The 21,973-nt window shown below is 53.7% G+C and overlaps 2 protein-coding genes across 5 annotated transcripts; one reads left to right on the top strand and one right to left on the bottom strand.

The window, feature by feature from the left end:
- Positions 1 to 188: 188 nt before the first annotated feature.
- GNMT (glycine N-methyltransferase) lies at positions 189 to 2,524 on the top strand. The gene is made up of 6 exons (XM_064647801.1): positions 189 to 505; positions 666 to 793; positions 1,148 to 1,261; positions 1,737 to 1,879; positions 2,002 to 2,123; positions 2,218 to 2,524. Exons 1-6 carry the CDS (start codon positions 300 to 302, stop codon positions 2,387 to 2,389), a joined length of 885 nt encoding a protein of 294 aa, XP_064503871.1. The 5' UTR covers positions 189 to 299; the 3' UTR covers positions 2,390 to 2,524.
- Positions 2,525 to 3,872: 1,348 nt separating this feature from the next.
- PEX6 (peroxisomal biogenesis factor 6) lies at positions 3,873 to 20,816 on the bottom strand. Of its 4 annotated transcripts, XM_064647794.1 has the most exons (19): positions 20,124 to 20,816; positions 19,941 to 20,051; positions 19,705 to 19,865; positions 18,898 to 18,981; positions 18,671 to 18,757; positions 17,751 to 17,853; positions 17,415 to 17,551; positions 17,212 to 17,323; positions 12,972 to 13,180; positions 12,194 to 12,386; positions 11,734 to 11,810; positions 11,495 to 11,627; positions 9,320 to 9,525; positions 9,165 to 9,226; positions 8,614 to 8,722; positions 7,196 to 7,312; positions 6,503 to 6,580; positions 4,817 to 4,956; positions 3,873 to 4,500 (listed from the first exon to the last, which is right to left on the bottom strand). In XM_064647794.1, exons 1-19 carry the CDS (start codon positions 20,799 to 20,801, stop codon positions 4,364 to 4,366), a joined length of 2,934 nt encoding a protein of 977 aa, XP_064503864.1. In that variant the 5' UTR covers positions 20,802 to 20,816; the 3' UTR covers positions 3,873 to 4,363. The 4 variants fall into 4 exon arrangements, with proteins under 4 accessions (XP_064503864.1, XP_064503863.1, XP_064503865.1 ...); XM_064647793.1 differs by having other exon boundaries at positions 19,941 to 20,816; XM_064647795.1 differs by lacking the exon at positions 18,671 to 18,757 and having other exon boundaries at positions 19,941 to 20,816.
- Between the last annotated feature and the right edge of the window lie 1,157 nt (positions 20,817 to 21,973).

Below are 21,973 nucleotides of genomic sequence, written 5' to 3' on the forward strand. Positions count from 1 at the left end.
GCGGGGGGGCGCCAGGCGAGCGGTGATTGGCAGGGCCGGGGGCGGGGATTGGCGGGGCTGCCGCGGGGGCGTGGTTTTGGGAGGGGAGCGGTCGGAGCGGCGATTGGCGGGCGGGCGGGCGGGGGCGGACACGGCGGCGATTGGCGGGCGGGCGGGGGCGGACACGGCGGCGATTGGCGGGCGGGCGGGGGCGGACACGGCGGCGATTGGTGGGCGGGCGGGGGTGGGGTCTCGCGGCGCAGCGGGGCCGCGAGGGCCGCGTCGGTGTCCGGGGCCGCGTCGGTGTCCGTGTCGGCGGGATGGTGGACAGCGTGTACCGGACGCGGTCGCTGGGGGTGGCGGCGGAGGGGCTGCCGGACCAGTACGCAGACGGGCAGGCGGCCCGCGTGTGGCAGCTATACATCGGGGACACGCGGAGCCGCACGGCCGAGTACCGCAGCTGGCTCCTGGCGCTGCTCCGCCAGCACCGCTGCCGCTCCGTCCTCGACGTGGCCTGCGGCACTGGGTGAGGCACCGCGCCCCGCGCCCGCCTGCCCTGCCGGGTGTCCCTCCCCGCTGCCCGGGGTTACCCGGGGCCTCGGTGCCCTCGGCCATCCCCAGTGTCCCCCTCCCTTGAAGCCCTCCCGGCCCCCCCAGCTCGGTCCTGCTGACAGCCGTGTCCCCAGGGTGGACTCCATCATGCTGCTCGAGGAGGGCTTCCAGGTGACCAGCGTCGACGCCAGCGACAAGATGCTCAAGTACGCGCTGAAGGAGCGCTGGGAGCGGCGCAAAGAGGAGCCCTTCGACCGATGGGGTGCGGGGACTGTAGGGACTGGGAGAGGCGTGGGGACACTGACACCCCACCGCGGCGCACGGGACTTTGCCCTGTGCCCCTCTCGTGTAGTGTCTCTGGCCCCTCGCAGTGCTCAGGCCCCTCGTCTGGGGTTGCTGCTGGCCGGGTGGCCTTGTTGCAGGGACAGGCAGGGACCTGCTGGTGCCAGCCGCTCGGCAAACCCAAGCCATGGTTCTTGCCTGTCTGGCTGCTGGCCACAGACTAGATCCAGCACCTGCAGGGGCCAGGGAAGGGCTAGGTGGTGCTGGGATGGGGTCTTGCAGGCAGGGGAGGCTGTTGCGTGTCCCTGCCCTCATCCATTTCCCTGTGCTGCAGTCATTGAGGAGGCCAACTGGCTCACACTGGAGAAGGACCTGGAGAAGCCAGGGGACGGATTTGATGCAGTCATCTGCCTCGGCAACTCCTTTGCACACCTGCCTGACTTCAAAGGTGAGTTGGAGGGAGGGGAGGGGGAGTACCTGTGCACGTGTGCACACCGTCTCCTGCAGACTGAGAATGTGCCCTAACTCCTGCCATTGGCAGGACAGGGGATAACACACAGTGGAGCTGCTGTGTCATTGTGCATCTCCAGGGAGGCTGAGAACGTGCCCCAGTTTGTGACATGAGTGGGCTCATTGGGTTCCATGGTGGCAGTTGAGGAGGTGTGTGCATTTATGTCACAGCTCTGGCAAGACTGAAGGCACACCCAGACTTGTGCCACAAGTGGGGTGGTGGGTTCCCCATGTGAGGTGAGAATGTGCCTGAGCTGATGCCATGGGTGGGGCTGTCGGTTCTCCAACCTGAGACTGGGGGGAGATGGTAGGGGAAGGGGTATATGTGTGTGTCTACATGGGTAAGATGGGGCCTTATGGGCTGTGCCATGGGGTACAGCCAGTGCCTGGAGACACCACCATTTCCTCCCCAGGGGACCAGAGTGACCACAAGCTGGCCCTGAGGAACATTGCCAGCATGGTGCGGCCGGGGGGTGTCCTGGTCATTGACCACCGCAACTATGATCACATCCTGGCCACGGGCTGTGCACCGCCTGGCAAGAACATCTACTACAAGGTGGGTGGCTGGCAGACCCTGCCCCATCCCAATCCCTTCTGCCCCAGCCCCATGGCCCCGGGTGGGGCAGGCAGCAGGACTGCCCAGGCTGGGGGTCACTGAGTCCTCCTGTGGTCTCCCAGAGTGACTTGACCAAGGACATCACCACCTCAGTGCTGCTGGTAAACAACAAGGCACACATGGTGACCCTGGACTACACGGTGCAGGTCCCCCCCTCTGAGGCAGGGGCAGACCCGGAGCTGAGGTGAGAGGGGCTGCAGAGGTGGCTCTTGGCACGGGGGGGTGGCTGGCACTGTGCCTCACTGCCCCCGGGCCTCACCAGCATTGCCTCCTTGCAGCAAGTTTCGGCTCTCATACTACCCACACCGGCTGGAGGCCTTCACAGCTCTGCTGAAAGGTGCCTTCCAAGGGAAGTGCCAGCACAGTGTCCTGGGCGACTTCCAGCCCTACACCCCGGGACAGGCCCATGTGCCCTGCTACTTCATCCACGTCGTGAAGAAGACAGGCTGAGGGGGCCATGGAGATGGGACTGTGGTGGCTGAGGGCTGTGAGCAGCTCTGGGGACGAGCAGGGGGTGGGGACATTGCTGAGAGCTGCCTGGGAGATGCCGCTCCTTAATTAAGAACACTTGTGAGAGCTACTGGAGATCATGGTCCGTGTGTCCCTGTACGGGCAGGGTATGGGGCAAGGGGGACAGCCACAGCCTGGGGGAAGCATGGGGTGGGTGCAGGTACAGTTTCACCTCCAAGCCCCCAGATGCAGGTGCCAGCCATGCCTGTGGTGTGGGGTTTGGGGGTCCTCTTGAAGTGGAGACAAGGGTGAACTGGCTCCCAGGTGGTTACACATCCCTGCTGAGCCCACTGCAGAACTGCTCACAGGAGTGTGCTGCAACCTGTTTTCTCCCCTGCACCTCTCAACCAGTTGCTGACTTCTTTGCTTGACACCCCTCAGCTCCATCCCGGGGGTAACCACCCCCACACACACACTGGGGCTCCCACATTGGAGCCTCCACCAGTGCTTTTGCTGTGGCTGCAGCTCCCTCCTTTTCACCCTGGGGAAGATGTGATGCTCAGATCCAGTAGCACAGTGCAGTGCGGTCAGGGACAGCTCTGCCCAAACACGCTAAGCTGCCAGAGCTGGAGCAACAGGGCTCCAGGCATGCACCAGCTGCAGCTTCACACGTGGAATGCCACAAGCTGCTAGGGAGCCAGTCCTTTGTGGAGGAGCTCAGTGGGGAGCAGGCCTTCACAGCCACACCCCTTGGCCCACGGATCCAGCTGCCAGCAGGCTCAGTGCTGACAGCAGCGGGGCAAAGCCCGGCACCAGCAACCCCTTGGGCTGGGGCACACATGGGCCCCTGGCTGGGCATGAGGCTGCCCTGGGGCTGCACCAGCAGCTGCAGGGACCAGGTGGTGGCAGCTGCTGGCCAGCTGGTGGCCACACACAGCTCAAGTGCCATTTGTTTGGCACCCTTGGTAAAGGCTGGGAAGCTGGGCATACACACTGCTGCCAGCAGCTGCTGTGAGGCTGCAGAGGGAGGTGAGACAGGACTTGCAGGGGGTCTGGGCCAACTGGTGCTCAGCACAAGTTAGTGCAGACAGGGCAGCTCCAGCCAAGGTTTGAGTATTTCCAAGGCTGAAGCCCTCCCTCGCTCTGTGACAAGTTTTTCCTCTTATCCACTGGGAATTTCTTTGCTGCCACTTGCCCCCCTTGCCTCATGTCCTGTCAGCCAGCACCTCCAGGAAGCACTAGGCTCCCTCTGCAGACAGAGCTCAGCTCCCAGCAAAGCAAGCCCCATTCCCTGAAGCTCTCCTCATCTACCATGAGCTCCAGCCATTCTAGTGGAACGAGAGTGGTCCCAGCCCAGCTCACAGATGTGCTCTCCACTCTATCTGCAGGACAGTGTAACACCCAGCCCACCCAGGGGCTTGCAGGGACCTTTCCAAGCCTACAGCCACCATCAGCAAGCAACAACTTGAGGTCAGGCAGTGAATACCTAGTGCTAAAACCCCTGTATTTTATTCAGAGACTACATTAAGTCCAGGCCAGCTGGAGCAGCAGTGTGCTGCTGCCCTCCAGCCAGCACCCCTCACTGGGGAGGGGCTGACACTCCAACAAGCAGCTGCCTCCAGCCCTGCGCTTTGCTGACAAACTGGATGCAGTTTGAGTCTTGCTCCCCTACCAATGCCCTGTCACCCATGATGACTCCTACAGTTGCCCACAACCGTGGGATTCAGCTTCCTCCCCAGGAGGAAGTCATCCATGCTCCCAGCAGCCACCATGTGCTGCACCAGATGTGAGGGACCCACCACCCTCCTGGCTGAGCAGTGCAGCATTTCCATCAGGCTTTGGCTCAGGAAACTGCACAGCCACTATTTCCACCCAAGCTCAAAAGAAGGGGGCCCAGGAGGCATCAGAGAAGAGCATGTGGGTGCCTTTTTGGGCCTGTTCTCATCACTCCTCCAGTCCCAGCTTTGCTGAGCATTAGCAGGCTGCAAACTTCTGCTGGATGAGTCTGTACCTGAGCAGCTCCTGCTCAGAGACTGATGGCTGCAACCTCGCAGCAGCCTGCAGAAAGTCTTCCATGGTCAGGATCAGAGCAGAGCTCTCAGTATCCAGCCCTGCATAAGAGAAAGAACAGGAAAGGGCTGAGAGACAAATGCAGGGGTGGCTGGCAAGATCCAACAGCCCCACTCTCCAGCCACCAGAGACTGCAATGAAAACCTGTCTCACTCCTTCCCCCTGAGGCCAACCACTGGAGGTGATGACCACATCTGTAGAAACTGCCTGCCAGCCAGTAACCCAGAGCCCAGCATTGTGGTTCCAAAGCTGACGAAGGCCTTCTCACACAGCCCTCACACAGCAGTGGTAACTCTCCGCTCTGCCCCTGCGCTGGGCTGCTCCAACACGTGGAACAAATAAGGGCAGGGCTCCTACCTTCCTCAATCCATTCCACCTTGCGTTTGACAGCGCACATCATGGCGTCTGAGCACAGTGCGTAGATGTCAGCTCCTGTCAGCTGAGCTGGGCATTTTTCTAGGATGGTGGTGAGATTCACAGATGGATCCAGTTTAAACCTGCCAAGAGAGAAAAATGCAGGTGTAAAAGCCACATAAAAAACAGACCAGGAAAGCTGTGACAGCCAGTGTGACTGGGCAGGAAGAATCAGAGTACTCATGTTTAGCTGCTTCTGGACTGTGATCTGCATGCTTAAAAAAAAAAGTATTAAAAAAAAAATCAAAGTTTATTGGTTTTTTTCAACATAGTCACCTCTCAGAAATTTCCCTGCAGCAAGGTCTTCTCTGCAGAACCAAAGGCAACTTTGAATCACAGCATCACAGCACAGCATGATCTGTCTAGGTTGGAAGGGACCTTAAAGATCGTCTGGTTCCAACCCCCCCATCATGGGCAGAGACACCTTCCACTAAATGAGGTTGCTACCAGCCCCATCCATCCTGGCCTTGAACACTTCCAAGGATGAGGCACCCAAAATTTGTCTGGGCCTCTCTGGTTGTGGGTACCTGTTAGGAAGCACAAAGGATGCATGGAGCAGTCTTGGAGCCATGGTGCAGGATGAACTCTCTAGAACACCATCTGTTTATGCACTTGGTGCTTGACTTCTCACTTAGATAAATTAAGTGCTCTGCATGCCTGGGAACAGCCTACAGCCAGGGCTGCGTAAGAACATGTTTAATTACAGACAGTACAAACCACTGTAACACCAAACCATCCCATCAGAGCCATGCTGCAGACAGCAAGCCTCCTTCAGCATGACCAGCACACTGACAGTGGGCACAGCTGCCAAGACACATGGTGTGACAAGCTCCTCACCACCAGCCCACACTCTTGCCTCTCCTACTAACTTAACAGGCAGCAGCAATCACAGCTATCCATGACAGAGTCCCTGCAGAGGCAGAGTCACTCTTGCCTCTCCTACTAACTTAACAGGCAGCAGCAATCACAGCTATCCATGACAGAGTCCCTGCAGAGGCAGAGTCACAGCCACTCACCAAGCTGTGGTGGGTGGTACCTCTGTACTTGAATGCAGGGCTTGCCTCTTTTCCCTTAAGAAATGCTCTCAAGAGCTCAGAGCAGCTGAGGAAGCAGCCAAACCCTGCTGCTCAACAAGATCCCACACAATCAGAGATTGGAAAGACACATGGAGCACATGCTGAACACCCCTGAGCATCACAGGAAGAGAGGTAGTGTGATGAATGGAGCTGCCTTCACCCTTGGATCTGCAAAACAGCAGGGGAATTCTTGCAGGATGCAAACGGGAGCTTCCTGCCATGCAGCTGCACTGCAGTCTCAGAGCACTGTTCAGATTTGGCTGAACTCCTCAAGAAGAGGATATGGGCACAGTGGCTGGAAAACTCTACTAACCACTCCACTTGGACAGCCAGGCTGAGCTGCTCCCATCTTGTAGGAAAACCAGTCCTAATTCTGCTTCTGGAAGTTGCTCTATTCTCTTCTCCTACCTGCTGGCTGTGGGTCAGTGACCGCAAGTGCTGCCCAGAGCTCTGACATGAAGCCAAGCTGGAGAACACTAAGCATCAACCCCAGGAAGGCTGTGACCCATTGGAGGGTTGTGGAAGCCTGCTGGGAGAGCACAGGGTCACTCACTTCCTGGTGACGGCACTCAGCACCTGCAGCTGCGACTCCCGGTCTTCGTTTATGCCCACATAGACCAGCTTGTCAAACCTGTCAGACAAGAGAGGACAATCAAGAACAGGCCGAGGCAAACCTGCCTTGTGTTCAGCCCAATGCACCAGGAACTGAAGGGTGGCCCTGAGACAGCTCCTTTTGCTGCCAAGTTCATGGATGATACAAAGCCTGGGGAGAAGCAGTCAATGTGCTGGAGAGCAGGGCTGCTCTCCAGAAGGACAGGGGCAGGCTGGAGAAATGGGCTGACAGGAACCACATAGGGTCCAACAACAGCTGATACACAGTTCTGCCCCAAGATGGGCAAGACACAGGCTTGAAGACCACCTGGGGGGCGATTCTGCAGAACAGGCCAAGGGGACCAATTCCTCCATCAGTCTGGTGCCACAGCAGGTCCCTTATTGCCCTGCTGTGCTGTTAGGGCAGTAAGCCAGAGTGGTGGGGAGAACAGGCTGTGGTATCTTGTGCTGCTGCTACAGCCACAGGCACTGGCCTCCTCTTGGCTTCCTATCTCCCTCATAAGCCAGGGCCAGGGACCTTTAGGAACAATCTCTGGGGAAGGAGCATGGTGGGGACACAGTCCATCCAGCTCATCCCTGCCTGAAGAGCTCTGGGAAACTACCCTGGAGCAAGGCTGGGTAGGATGTGACATACCTGCCTGGCCGGAGCAGAGCTGGGTCCAGGAGGTCAGGCCTGTTCGTGGCTCCAATGACAAACACATCTCTGGTGGAGTGAAGGCCATCAAGCTCTGCCAGGAGCTGTGAGACAACTCTGCAGGGAGCAAGACAGGATGCTCACAACTAGGCCTTGGCAAGTCACCTACTGTCTTCCTCAGCCACCAAGGCAAAGAGGAAGAAGCGAGTCCACTGGCAGGTCCATTTCTTGGACTTCAGCTTCTATTTCTCCTCCCTAAAGAACCCTGACAAAGCTATCCAGAATTCTCTGACAGCAAGCATGTGGGTTCATTGCATAGTGAGTCCAAATCCCTGGTACCCAGACAGTCCTTCAGGTCTGTGCTCAGCTCTGAACCCTTTCAGTATGGCCACACGAGCTTATACTTGCTATCTAACATTGGCAACACAGACCACACACAGACAGGCTTGTATGGTTGTGGCTGAAGTTTCCCACTCATATGTGCTGGTCAGTTCTAGCTGTCCTTGCAATGTGGTACTGCCCAGCAAGTCTAGCTGCCCAGCAGTCCATGCCAGGGACATGCTGGCAGGCCAGCTATGCTGCCAAACAGTCACTGAATCACTGAATGCTTTGGGTTGGAAGGGACCCTAAAGATCAACTAGTTCCAATCCCCCTACCACAGGCAGGGACACCTTGCACTAGACCAGGTTGCTCAGGGCCCCATCCAACCTGGCTTTGAACACTTCCAATCCTCAGGTCAGTGAACAGCACATGTTGTAGATCTAGTTCTGCAGCCATGGGGCTTAAACTGGTCTGTCAAACACGGTATTCCAGTGCTACACAGGCCTCCTGGCACAGGGATATCTCCACCAGGTTCTGGGATCAATGAGCACCACACCCAGTCCATTCCAGAGCTGGTCTTATGTGTGTGTGAAACTGGATGCCAGGAGCACATGATGTCACTGGAAAATTCTGCAGAACCCCTCATGGATAAAGAGAAAGACTGGATGGGGACTACCAGCTCACCAGAAGAGGCTTGGGGGAAATAACCCTATTTCTGGGTATATCTCTAAGCTGTATATACTTTGCTTCTACCAGAAGCAGCTGAAAGGTTTCCCAGTGCACTGAAACAGGAGTTAATAGGAGGAGAGCACAGCAGGGGTGTGAAGGATGACTGTGGAGAGACCAAAGGGAGCACTTGGCAGCCACAAAAGCAGATGGAGGAGACTGTCTTAACCAAATGTTTGCACAACAAGATTGGGCAATTGGGAACCTAAAGCAATGCAAACAGCAGTACTAATGTTCAGAGAGAGGAAACAGGCCATGCTCCCTTAAGGGAGCTGGGAGGGGAAAAAGTAGAGAAAGAGAGGTGGGATGGACTCTGCCCCGCAGCTGAGGCAGGTTTGCCGCTCTCCCAAGGACACATGATGCTCACTTACCTATCCATGACACCCCCTGAATCTCCGCTTCGCCCACGACTGGGGGCCAGGGAATCCAGTTCATCAAAGAAGATAATGCAGGGAGCAGCTGCCCTGGCTCTGGCAAACACTGGAAGGAGACAGCACAAAAGGTGAAAAAGACCTGGAGGAGCAGTCAACAGCAACAGGACCTGCTACTCTCCCAGCAGGGAAGAGTTATGGATGGAAACCTGATGCCCACTCTCACCACCAACAACTGCTTCTGCCTGAGTGGCTCAGTAGAGCAGGGACAGGCAGCACCCAGAAGGATGGGCCCCGAGGCTCAGCTGTGTCTCTGAGAGGCTTCTGTCCCGTTGGGAACACCAGGGACAAGAGCAACAGGAGCAGAGAGCAGGAGGGCAAACAGCAGCAAGGCAGGGAATGGACTGGGTGTAGGAGACAGTTGGGTACATGCCCTGGCTGAGAGCTGTGGGTGGGAGTTGAGAAGAGGGGTTTAAGCACTACGTCCTTCCCTTCAGCACTACAGAAGAGCCCAGTCTTCCCATATGCAGAAGCAGAATGTATATCCTTACCATTGCGCACATTCTCTTCGCTTTGCCCGACATACATGTTGATGAGCTCTGGCCCTTTCACGCTGTGGGGCAGAGAGAAGAGGGAGCCAGTTAGAGGATGCCCATCCCCTGCCAGGAAAAGTCAGTCCTATTGTGTGACCCCCCTCGCTCTTCACCTAAGGAACGTCATGGTGCATGTTGTTGCCACAGCTTTTGCCAGCAAGGTCTTCCCTGTCCCTGGAGGCCCATACAGCAGCAGACCAGAGCGGCACAGACCCAGCGACAGCAGCTCTGGGTGCTCCAGAGGCAACTGGATAGTGTCCAGTATCTCCTTCTTCACCTCTTGTAGCCCACCAACATCCTGCCAGGACACTGAGGGGATCTGCCAAGAGAGGGAGAATCCTTGTCAGCATCTTGCCCACCAAGGCAATGAGTGTGCAAGGGCTTCACACCTTCCAGAGTGGCAGAATCTGGGCTGCCAGGACTTCTGTGATGTAAATGAGGATGTGAGAGACAAGCATCCTGTAGGACAGTTACGGAACACTCGCTGCTTTGGAAAGGGGAGATGCAAGAGCAAAGTCCATGTATGCTGACAAGAAATAGATAGGGATAGGGTCAGCTGCAGACACGCAAGGGTCATGGCAAATAGAAGAAAGACAGCAAACCTGAGACGGGTAAGCCATGCCACTTTGGTTATTTTGTGCTGAGCAAAACAATCCTGGAGGATACTGCTGCTCTGCTCACGGCTTTAGAAATAGCTGGAATGCCACAGTCTGCATGGCACATCCTCCTGAGAGGCAGAGCAGCTCTCCTGGGAACGTGCAGAGAAAGCAAAGCCCCAGAACACCTCCTGCCAGCTGCTGGCTGGGTGGGGAACAGCTGCCAGCGCAAATGGGGAGTTTAAAAATAGGCTAGGGCAAAATTCTTTCCCCCTCAGCCAATTTGGAACTCCTTCCTTTGCTATTTGAGATTATGTTATCTCATGCTATTTCTCTAGCTGTCCAACAAATCCACCAGGAAAATCAGGTTAAACAAAACAAAGATTTCCAGAAAAGAAACCTTTTAAAGCAAAAGGTCACAGGCACTCCTTCTGCAGTGCCAATGAATGGAAGAGCTGCCCTCTCCTCTGCATTCTTTCTTATACTGCCTCGCTAGAAAGAGCTCTACAGACATCAGCACAGGAGCTGGAAAACTGCAGCAAGGTTGTTTTCAAGGGAGCATGCTGTAAGTCTAGGACATGTTGCAGACACTGCTAGCAACTGGAGGTTTGGAATTAGTGTTCTCTAGAAGGCTCAAGCTTTAACTGCAAACAAATATGTGAATAACCAGGAAATGCAAGCAGGGAACTGAAGGCAATGTATGTTGAGAGTATCCAGGTCTGATAATGGGCTTTCTGAACTGCAACCAATTATTAAGAAATCGATAAAGGAATGTAAAATACAAACAAAATTAGCTCCCATTCACACAGCTCACTGCTGTGTGAATTATGGTTATTTGTCTCACAGCGAACTTGGCAAACACCTCAAATCAGAGCTCACTTCAGTTTCTAGTAAATTTATGCATTAATTAAGTGCTGGAGTAGCTCCTGGACGATGACATCAGCAAGGTGTTTTCTTGTTAGGGCAGACTGCAAGTGGGCATTTGGGGAAGATGTCACAATAACTGCTCCAAGGCCAAGGTTTCCTGTCCTGTGCAGAGCTCAGTTGTTTGAACTCATGGGTGTGGAAAAGAGGTTCTGATCACTTTTCTTGGTCCTAATACCACATTACCCAGCAAAAACTGTCACCCCAAATGCTGTTTCCCTGGGTGCCAAGCAGCCAGAAGTGGATCACACCCCTCCTGAGAAGCTGACTCTGCTGGTTTTCTCAGATTCTCCATGTCACTTTACCTGAAGAACTTCCAAACTCTTCAAACTGCTTGGCTGTCAGAAAAGCCCATGCCAGTCCAAGCAACATCCAAGGCTAGGGATGGCTTTTCACATGTGGAAAAACTCCCCCCCCGGCCTGTGCCACAGCCTCTCAGTTCCCAGAGGCCAGGTGGCTGGGGAGACCTCAGCAAGGCAGCCGGCCTGCAGCTGCCTTTGCCTCTTGCAAGGCTGAGCTGCACAGCTAGAACCCCTACGGCACCAGCCAACTGAGTGGTCTGCAATTAGTATGGCAAGGCCTTCCCTGCCAAATTCAAAGCCAAGAGCCAAAAGCACTAGTGGGGGAAAGCCCAGAGGGGACTGTTTCCCATTCAAAGCTGGGGGAATACATGGAAAGACACAGCAGGAAGCAACATGCCACTGCACAGCCACCTTGAGCCAACAGCTTCTGCAGAACCAACCCACTTCCTGTGCCCCAGTATCCTACCTTCGGGGCTCCCACTGCCTGTGAATGGGTGTCATGCAGCTGGTCCAGCGCAACACTAAAATCCTCCTCAAGCACTGGGAACCCAGCAGCGCAAAAATCTCTCTCCACTTCTTCACTCAGTCCGCCTGGAAAACTGGGGAAAGAAAAGGGAAGGACTCAGGCTCTGCCCCACTCCTGGCATTATCGGGCTGGTTGCAGCCCCTGCCCTCCCCCACCTCCTGCCCTCTTGTCTGTGCTACCTCAAGGCTTGGATGCGGGTACAAGCAGCTCGGCTGCTGTGGGACAACAAGGCACAGAAATCTCCCAGCACAAAGCCCTGTGAATGCAGAAACAAAGACCATCAGTTCAGCCACTGCTGAACCACAGCTCCATCTAGGCCATAAAAGGTGTATGGGGAAAAATTCTTTGCAGAGATGTTCTTTGAACCTCTGTGCCCTGGTTAAAGGCTCTAGCTTCTTTTTTTTTCTATTAGCTCTGTCTTGTAGCCGAGCTGAACATCAGACAGCACCTCTGCAAATGGTATGGAGTCCTTAGGCTCTAGAAATCTGCACTTAAAGCTGATGTCTGAGGACCAGGATTAACCACTGAAAAAGCTGACTGGGCTGTGGGAATTAGCCCCTTTCTCCAAGGCCAGGTGTGGGATATGGGCCCAGCGCTCCCAGCCTGCCCATCTCCACATGCTGCTGTGGTTTCACTCACGGCAGTCCTACGGGCCAGCTTGGATAGGCTCACTTCTTTGCCCAGAGACAGACTAGCAGTCAGCATGCTCAGCATCAACCTCCTCTGCTCTTCTGAAGGGGCTTCAATTTTCACCTCATGAAGGAAAGCACTCTGCAAGTCTGTAGGAACATCCTGGGGCTTGCAGGTTGTGCCAATCACCAGGACAGGATGGCTGTTGAGAAAAGGGGGACAGTGTATGGTCTCAGCTCTGTGGAAGCTTCCCTGTTACACTGCCATCATGTATGCCAACTCACTGTCCAATGGCTAGGCCTTTTTCCAAGAAATACACACACACTGGCTGAAGTGTGTTGCAGCCACTCTCCTCCAGCTTGCCCTCAAACTGCTTTGTGAGCTCTGTCTCCAAGTCAAGGCCCTTCAAGTGACATCTTATTTCTTCACTTGATGTCTGCCACCCTGCTACTTGTCATCAGTCTCAAGATTCTCCTGCTCCAGCTCCCTTCTGGGGTCCCTGATACCCTTGGCATGTCCCACAGCAAACACGCATGGTTTGCTCATCTGAGCAACTCAGGAACCAGCTTCAGACAACAAAGCTTCCTGACTGCCTCTGCCATTAAGCTGGAAAAACAAGGGACTTCTGAAGTAAACAAAACGAGTCTGGGAAAGACTCCGCTGGATTAAAAATAAAACAGGATACGTTAGCAATCAGTTACCTTGAGGTAACAGTGACTGCTGCCCTAGGAATGGCAGAAGCAAACAACTACCTCAGATGCCCACAGCAAACATGCAGGGTCCATACCTCAGTGCTGGGTCTCTGTCCAGGAGCAGCTGCCTCAGAGTAGCAATGACCCTGGCATCCTCTCTCAGCCCATCTCGGTCTCTGCCAAGCACCTCGATGTCTTTCAGCAGGAGCACACACGGATGGTACTGCTGGGCCTGGGTGAAGGCCATCTGTACTTTCTCTTCTGTGGCTGCACTGGTATCACTGCACAAACTAACGCAATCGACCTGTGAGACAGACCACACAACACAGCCTGCAGAAGTTGCAACATGGACAGCTGGAGGACCAAGGATAATGTTCACTGCCACAAAGCCTTCCATGGGCAATTCACAGTCAAAGGAGATCTAAGTGGATATTTCCCAGAGGGACATTCAGGTCATATTGAAAATAGACACATTCAGGACTCTCTGGCATGGATAAATGGCTGTTTCTTGCTTTTCTGCAAGAGGTGGGGTGGACAGGAGGGTCTTATCTGAAAAAGGTGAGGCAAAGGGAGCAGAGAAATCAATATGGTGGATGTCACGGCTCAGCAACCTTAGCTGGAAGGGATGGGAGAGCTGTGGAAGACAGGTGTCTTGGAGGAACAGTGCAAAGAGTAGAGAAAGAGACTCAGGAAACTGTTCAACACGTGATGCACAGGCTCAAAGTGCAAGAGGGAGGTAGAAGGTGAGGGTATGTGTCAGGGGAAGTTATAGGTGGCTAGAAGCCCAGACACTGTTTACAAAGCAAACACTTGATGAAGTCATGCAAGCAGAGAGGTGACTGGTGAGCCTTGAACAGCAGCCTGAACACTGCTGGAAACAGGCACTGCTGCCTCCTGGTGCTGCCAGGTTGTGCAGAGAGAGCCAAACCATCTCTGGGATTCCCTGAGCCACATCCCCAAAAAGGATGCTTGGAGCAGGGAGAACAGCTCAAGAGCAGACATAAAGGGTAAGGACAGGGACATAGAGCAGAGGAACTCCTGTGCTCCACATACTATAGAAAAAACCCAGGAGTTAGGGTCGTGGCAGGCCATATGGCAGCAGTATCTCTATGCAAGTACAGAAAGGCAGAGAGAAAGGACAAAAAACTGTTGATCAACAAGTGGTAGAGATTAGAGTGGGGAAGAATTACTGTGTCCTGGTAGGACAGCAGACCGAACAGTCAGAGAAAGGGAAGAGCAGGCAGAATGGTAGCATAAGCATTGCAGTCAGTGAGAAAGGGAGGGGAGAATGTAAAAGCTGGGATAGGAGAATAAAATGGACAGCAAATACCTCTAGCTTCAATAGTAAGTGTGTTAGTCTTTAAAAGCAGGCACACAAGGCCAAAACCAGAGTTGTTGCCTTGCACACACATCCCACTAGAACCTGAGGCCATCTGACAGGACAGGGCAGTGACAGAGTGCTCCCAAACACATCCTACACATGGATCTGAAGGTACTATGAAATCTCTGCAATCTTGTACTGGATCCCAAGAGCTATGGCACATCTGCAGAAAAGTCAGAGCTTAGGAACATGTCCAGATGAGCTGCACAGCAGCAGGCCAAGGCTGTATCCACCTCCTCCACTGACCAGCTGTTACAGCTTTACTTGGATAGAAAAGAACAGTAAACGAGTAATGTCAACTTAACAGGACCTAACTTCTAAATAGAAGAAGAAAACCCAAAAATTCAAAGTGCTTAGCTTGTTTTCTGTGAGTTTACTCTAAAAATAGCCACCAAAATAAAGGAGCAAGCCTACAATTTCCTTCCACAAAAAAAAGCAACCTTCCAGCTCTATTCTTTCCATCTTTCCTCCTCTTCCACATCATTTCAGAAACTCTCCTAGAAAAGTCACCATGTGACTTCCAATCCTCTTACTTTTGCAAACATAACTCTACAGATTCAAGGAAATTAAAGTATTTGTGAGATATTCCCAAACTGTCAGAGTGAACAAAAGAGGCGTGCAGAAGGAAAATACCATTTTTAACATGTCTTGGTTCCCAGAACTTCCACTGCTGGACAGAGACACGTGCTAGACTTCATTTTGGCCGTGGAGCTTACCCAGTACAGCCACAGCTGTAAGAACATGGGAAGGGCTGTACTGGTTCAGACCAAGAGTCCATTTAGCCCACTATTTTGTCTCCAAGCATCACCACATGGGGCTGCTTAGGAGTAAGATCACATATAATCCTCTCCCCTAAGTAGTCTTCCAGGCACCTACCATTCCCTCCAAAAGGGATTTTCCCAGCCAGATGTGGTTTTGTAACAGTAGACTTCTCCTCCAGTTACTCTTACCTACACAAAGAACTATCTCCTTTAGCTTGCCTGTACCCACTAACTTCATCTGACAGCCCCAGGCCTCATGCTAGCACAGAGAAAAGTGAAAACTTTCCACTCTCTGCTGACTGCTCAAGATCTTGTAAAAAAACTCTTTCAAAAAGGTCTTGTAGAAACCTCTATCAAACTCTCCCTAAATTCTTTATTTTTCAAGCTGAAGGGCTTATTCAGCTTTTCACCACACAGAAATTGGTGTAGACCCCTGATCTTCCACAGTGTCTTTCTCTGAATTTTTCCAGTTCAGTTTTATGCTTTTGTGAATGAGGACATCAGAACTGTGCATGATACTCAAGCTGTGGCAAGACATGGATCTGCACAGCAACAGTACCTACTCTCAAGTTTGTTTCCTAAAATGTGATCTGATTTTTGACATATATGGAGAGGAGAGCACGAGTTTTCATTAAGCCATTGACATAAACCCAAATTCTTGATACTGACAGTCAGCTTGAAATATATAATTTTCTATATAAAACCAATTACAGGGAATTTTACCTGTCACTTCACTGCTCAGTCACTTTGTCTCATTAAAGTTCTCCTCTAGTACAAGGACAGTCTATCTTCCTTTTCTCTTATCTTTAATAACTTGTTAATAACTTAGTTATCAACAAACCATCACATTACTATTCACCCCCTTTCCCAAGCCACTTCTGACCTCTCAGTGCAGATGCCTGCAGAACTCTGCTTCTGATTGTGAAGACTCACCAAATACTCCCATCCTGCTCCCAACCTTTAAAGCACTCAGATCTCTCCACTCCTCAATTTCCCAAAGAGCATTTTCAAAACGCAGGTAGACTGTGTTGGTCAAGTTTACAGAACAAGTTTACAGGTTTACAGAACAGGACTTCTTGTTGCAAAAACTGCATATACTCTTCGCAAGTAGTGAAGTCATCCCAGAGTGTGCTAATTTGATCCTTCAATCTAACCAGATACAGCTTTGTGCCCCTTGAAGAATGCTCCTTGTTTTCAGCAACTGCCCTTCCCCTGCTGTTCATCTGTTTTGTCTTCCATTAATTTTTCTCATGGCCATCTCAATACAATCTGTGCAGTAGCCTCGTGTTGTGGCACAGTGTCCCTCATGTACCTCCACAGCAGATGCAACATTTCCTTATCTTGTCTGATTCTTTCTTACTAAAGAAACCTCATTTTGATGTCATTCCCCTTTCAGAAGCCAAGCACTGCTATGGAAAATTTGGGGGCTTTTTTGCTCTTGGCAGGGGTGGGGGGAGGGTGGTCAGTGTGAACACAGTTACAGGGCAGCTCATGTACAGGCTGAGAGATTTTGAACCAGGTCTGGCACACATGCTGACACGAAACCAAGGGCTGCTTTTACCAATGGCTGCTTTTCTAGCCTTCCCACCCAGATAAAAAAGATCTCAGCATCATCTGTGCCTCACTTTCCAACATGCATTTTGGCCAATCTATGCAGGGACAATTGAAAACAAACACCCAATGCCAGTGCAATTCCTGCTCTCATCACATCTCCACTTCAATCCCAATTCTCCAATCCCAGTATATTTTAGTTCCTGCCACCCGCTAGGGTACAGTTTCAGCTCAACGCCCTGTCAAACGACAGGATATCAGTCTGCTGAAACACAACTGCGTATGGCAGTACTTGTAAAGTACATCAGCCTGACAGCAACAATAGCAACAGTCAGTGAAGAAAGGTACAAATGCACGCCCTGGACAAAAAAAATCTCTAAATTACTGATTCTGGAGCACTGCAGGGTACACTCCAGAGGAAACATCTCTTTGTGCTTATGCTCGAGCTGCATAAGCTTATGCATAAGCTTATGCATAAGCTGCATAAGACTCCTTTTGTCTGCGTGTACGCATGAAAGCAGCTCCTGGGTAGGCTCGTGTCATGGCTGCAGCAAGGGTGTTGGTATGTCTGACTTAAAGAACATTTCCGTAACTCTTTGTATGTTGTAAATCCACCCATCAACTGGCCACGGGAGGAATTACCTTGAAGATGTGGAGGTTGAGGCAGCTACACGCAGCTCTGACAGCCATCAGTTTCCCGCTGCCGCTTGGCCCCGAGAGGAGAACGCTGGTGCTGCTGCTCAGAGCACTTACCCTGTAACAGACAGGGAGTTTTCCCAGTGACCAGGGAAAACTGACCACAGTCCCACCTCTTCCAGGGCTCATTAGAAGGAATTCTAACTCACCGACTGTTTAGGTGAGGACGAAGAGCATCACAGAGCTGCTTCACAACATCAGAAAGTCCAGCAGGAGACAAACTGCTCCAAAACTCATGGCTGCTATAGGCTGGGGCAGATGGGACAGCGTTGTTTGTTGAACCCACCTGTGAGAAAGGAAAAATAGCACTCTGTGGAACATCACCCAAGTAAAGACAGGTACCAAGCGACAAAGTCTGTCCTGAAATGCCATTTTTCAATGGCAGGAGACATAAGCCTCCCCAGGTACATTCATCATCCATAGTGCAGTCTCAACCTCCTTATTTCCTGTACACCCTCCCTGCTCTCTACTTCCTGATATCTTACCAGATAAAGAGAAGTGTTCTGGGTGTCCACCAGGTAACCCTCAGAGTGCTCGCCTTCCACCATGCCTAAAATCTTCTTCACTTTGAAATAAAGCTCTGGCCACCTAAGGGAAAAAACAAGCAGTTTAAATTGCTGAGTGAAGATCTTGAAGGCAAGAACAGTACAGTTGTCAAGAAAAAGACAGCTGAAAAGAACAGGTAAGCAGAGATACTCTGCCCTTCTCACAGAACCCACAAGGATACCTTATGGATCCTGCTGGGATCTGGCCAGACAGACCAACAGTACTGTCAACAAATACATCTTCTGCTGGTGGCTTCAGTGCACAAGTACAGCTGTACTAACCTTATTGCATCTACCTAAGAGCTCAAGACATTCTCTTTTCTGCCATCACTTTCTTCATCACAACTCCACATATTCATCTGCAGCATATAAAATCTTACAGCTTATGAAAGTCTTCTCTGCAGGCCACAGTCTAGGACTCACCCAAATACCGTGAGAGCCTCACAAGCATCCTGCCCTGGACTGGAACTGAGCAGTATTGCAACATGACTCTGGTGCATCCTGCATGAATGGTCCAAGGCAATTCCTTGCACTGCACGCCTCAGTTAACTGTGCTAGTTCCCTCAGGGACACAGCTGAAGCATTTACATTAACATCGGCCAAATGTCACTTTGAGCACCTCTACTCTGATGCAAAGGTGACCTTCTCCCATTTAGCACAGAACCATTTCAAAACCATATGAGCAAAACCAAGAAAGGCAGAACTGGTGGCAAACAGAAAGTTATTCTAACGTGAACTCCAAGGGCTTATATTCACATTTTGATGTTTGCCCGGCTTCCACTTAGCTTTCTTTTATGAGGCACTGACTGTCCTCAGGCCACCTCTTCCTCTTCACTCTTTATCCCCATCAGTTTCTCTACCACTTTTTCTCCTTTCTTCCCTTCACGAGTGAGCTAACACTCTTAGCTGCAGCCCTCCATAATCCAACGAAAACACTTCCCTCTTCCCTGTAAATTAAGAGACAGATAAACACTCAACTCCAGGGACAGATCAGAATGGAATAAACTGTCTCAAGAGAGTCAATAGTGGAAAAGTATCTTTGCTCTTCTGGTATCATGTAGTAGAGCCACAGTTTGTTGACACCTACCTTAGGAACTTGTCTGCATTTGCTTCTATAAATTCAGTATTTCCAAATGTTGGAACACACAGGATGTCTCCTTCCTGGGCCAGCCTACAAAAAAACCCAGAGTTTCACTGGTGAAAGAGAGTAAATCCTTCTGGTTGTGTGTCTTCCCTGCCCTGTATCACACGTCTTTTTACAGAAAAGAATGTACCAATTCATACCTACTCACTCCTTGCCTGTAAATAAAGCTATCAATAGCCACTGAAAGATTTGGCATACACTGGATGAGAGCAGGCACACCCAGACTACTAAGGGGAGCCTTCTGGGAATGGTATAGAAGATGAACATCCTTAGAGTGTCTCATCCAGACAAAACATCCTCCTTATCCATGGAACAGCTGGGTATAATTCCAACAGATAGCTTTGACAGCCAAACAAATGACACTTGTGTGCAGGTGTCAGGAGAGAAGATGGCAACATATCCAGCTTCCTGACTACTCCATTCAAAGCTGAGAACCGAGATTACAAACATGGCCCAGAATGGAGGTTTGTGGGCAGCACTTGCAAGCCCTTGTCACTGGATGGCAGATCACGAGGATACTTGAAGATGACTTCCGAAGGACAGGACAAGAGGTGTTGCATGCAAGTGGAACATACTCATTAGAAGATAGTTCAAGGTGATATCCTAAAACTACACAGCACCTGCACTGAGGATGCTGATGATGCACATCATCAGTGTGTGTCAGATCTGGGTGCCACAAACACACAGCAAGAGTGTATCTCATGAGTATGCCCCACGAGCAGACACACGTGTCCACCCCACAGAGCTCACCGGGGCGTTTCGAAGTGCCTGTAGAGCACGCGGCTGTAGCCTCCCTGGGCGCAGTAGGCCGGCGAGCAGATGATCTCTAGGTGCAGCTCTTTGGCGAAAGGAGGCACGGAAAGCACAGACCGGCTGCCCTTCCCATCCGCCGCGCCGGTCCTTTCGTACCTCTGCAGAGGGGACGGGCCGAAGCGTGAGCCCCGCTGCCGCCGGCCCGCTCCCCGGGGTGCCCGGCCCCGGCTCACCTGCAGGCGAAGGTGGGCGGCAACAGCGGGGTCACAGCCCAGGTTGAAGGCCAGGGCGGGGTCCAGCAGGGCGGCGCCGTCGGCCGGGCAGCGGCGGGCGGCCCGCGGGTACTCCCAGGGCGGCGGCCGGGCCAGCAGCGCCGCCAGGTGCTCGCGGGCCGCCCCCTCGGCGCCCACCCGCACCCACTCGCCCTGGAACAGCCCCAGCGCCAGCAGCCCGCGCCGGCTCACCCATACCTCGGCCCCGCCGCCACCGCCCGCCCCGCCGGGCACCGCCCGCAGCCGCGGGCCGGCGGCGGCGGTGGCGGCGAAGCGGGAGACGAGGGGCGGCGCGGCGGGGGCGCGGCCGCGGGCGGTGCCCGGCGGGGCGGGCGGCGGCGGGGGCGCGAGGGCAGTGCGCGTCCCGCTGCCCAGCAACCCCTGGAGCGCCGGGCGCGCCTCCAGCACCAGCGGGCCCGGCCCCGGGCCCGGCCCCGGCAGCGCCTCGCCCCGCCGCGCCAGCACCGCGCCGCCCGCCGGCCGCCCCGCCCGCCCCGCCGCCCCCAGCAGCACCCAGGCGAGCGCCGGAGGGCGCCGCACGGGCCACACGGCCACCCGCCGGCCCGCCGCCAGCCCCAGCCGCCGCAGCAGCGCCCCGCGCAGCCACAGCTCCGCGCCGCGCCGCCCGCCCGCCTCCAGCGCCACGGCGCTCAGCAGCACGGGCTGCGCCCCGCCGCGCCCCGCCGGCCGCACCGCCAGCACCAGAGAGCCGCCCCGCCCGCGCAGCGCCGCGCACAGCGCCGGCGGCGCCAGCAGCAGCGCCGTGGCCGGAGCCAGCTCGGCCGGCGGCGCGTCCAGCGGCCGCAGCACCGCCACCGCCATCGCGCCGCGGGCACGGAGCCGGGGGCGGGCCGGGGCGGAGCCCGGCGACCGCCCGCCCCGCTGAGGCCACAGAGCGGCGGCGCAGAGCGGCTCTGGAGGGTGAGAGCTGGGTAGCGCGCCCGAGCGGCTTCGCTCCTACACCTTCTCCGAGCCGTGTCCGTGGCAGCGACACTCCGTGACGCTGGCCCCGTCCTCCCCAGGCTCCAGCAGGTCTGCAGCCGCCCGCCCCGCGGGAGGTGGGAGAAAGGGGGAATGGGGCCAAAAAGGCGGGCGAGGCTTTTGCTGCTCCGCCGCTCCCGCGAGTCTCACAGCAGTGTGGAGTTGGAGGGAATTGGCACTCAGGGCAGAGCAGGGTGCCCTCGGCAGTGCGAGCCTCGTGAGACGTTGTGGGCTGAATACGTGCCTTTGGCTTAGAAGAATGCACTTGTATTGGTGCTAGTGCTGAACTAACCTTGGATATCATAGAAGAATGCATTGTATTGGTGCTAGTGCTGAACTAACCTTGGAAATCATAGAATCGTAGAATATCCTGAGTTGGAAGGGACACATCAAGATCATCAAAGTCCTGTTTCTGCCCGTGCACAGGACAACCCCAGTAATTACAGAGAATGCCTGAGAGCATTGTCCAAACACTCCTTGAACTCTCTCAGGCTTAGTACTGGAACCACTTCCTGTGAAGCCTGTTTCAGCACCCAACCACCCTCTGGGTGGAAAACCTTTTCCTAATATCCAACCTAAACCTCCCCTGACACAGATGCACAACCATTCCCTCGGGTCCTGTCACTGGTCACCACAGAGAAAAGATCAGTGCCTGCCGCTCTGCCTTCCCTTGTGAGGAAACTGCAGATTGCAATGAGGTTTCTCCTCAGTCTCCTCATCTTCAGGCTGAACAGACCAAGTGACCTCAGCCTTCCTCTTATGGCTTCCCCTCTAGAACCTTCACAGTCTTCGTAGCCCTCCTTTGGGTGCTCTCTAATAGCTTTAATATCTTTCCTATATTGTGGTGACCAAAACTGCACACAGCCCTCGAGGTGAGGCCGCACCAGTGCAGAGTACAACAAGACAATCACCTCCCTCGACCAGCTGGTGATGCTGTGCCTGATACACCCCAGGACACAGTTGGCCTATACCTGGAGCAGTCTGGAGAGAAAGTCAGAGCCTCTGATCAGTGC

The sequence above is a fragment of the Pseudopipra pipra genome, chromosome 3 (genome assembly GCF_036250125.1).
Source record: "Pseudopipra pipra isolate bDixPip1 chromosome 3, bDixPip1.hap1, whole genome shotgun sequence".
Lineage (NCBI taxonomy): Eukaryota > Metazoa > Chordata > Aves > Passeriformes > Pipridae > Pseudopipra > Pseudopipra pipra.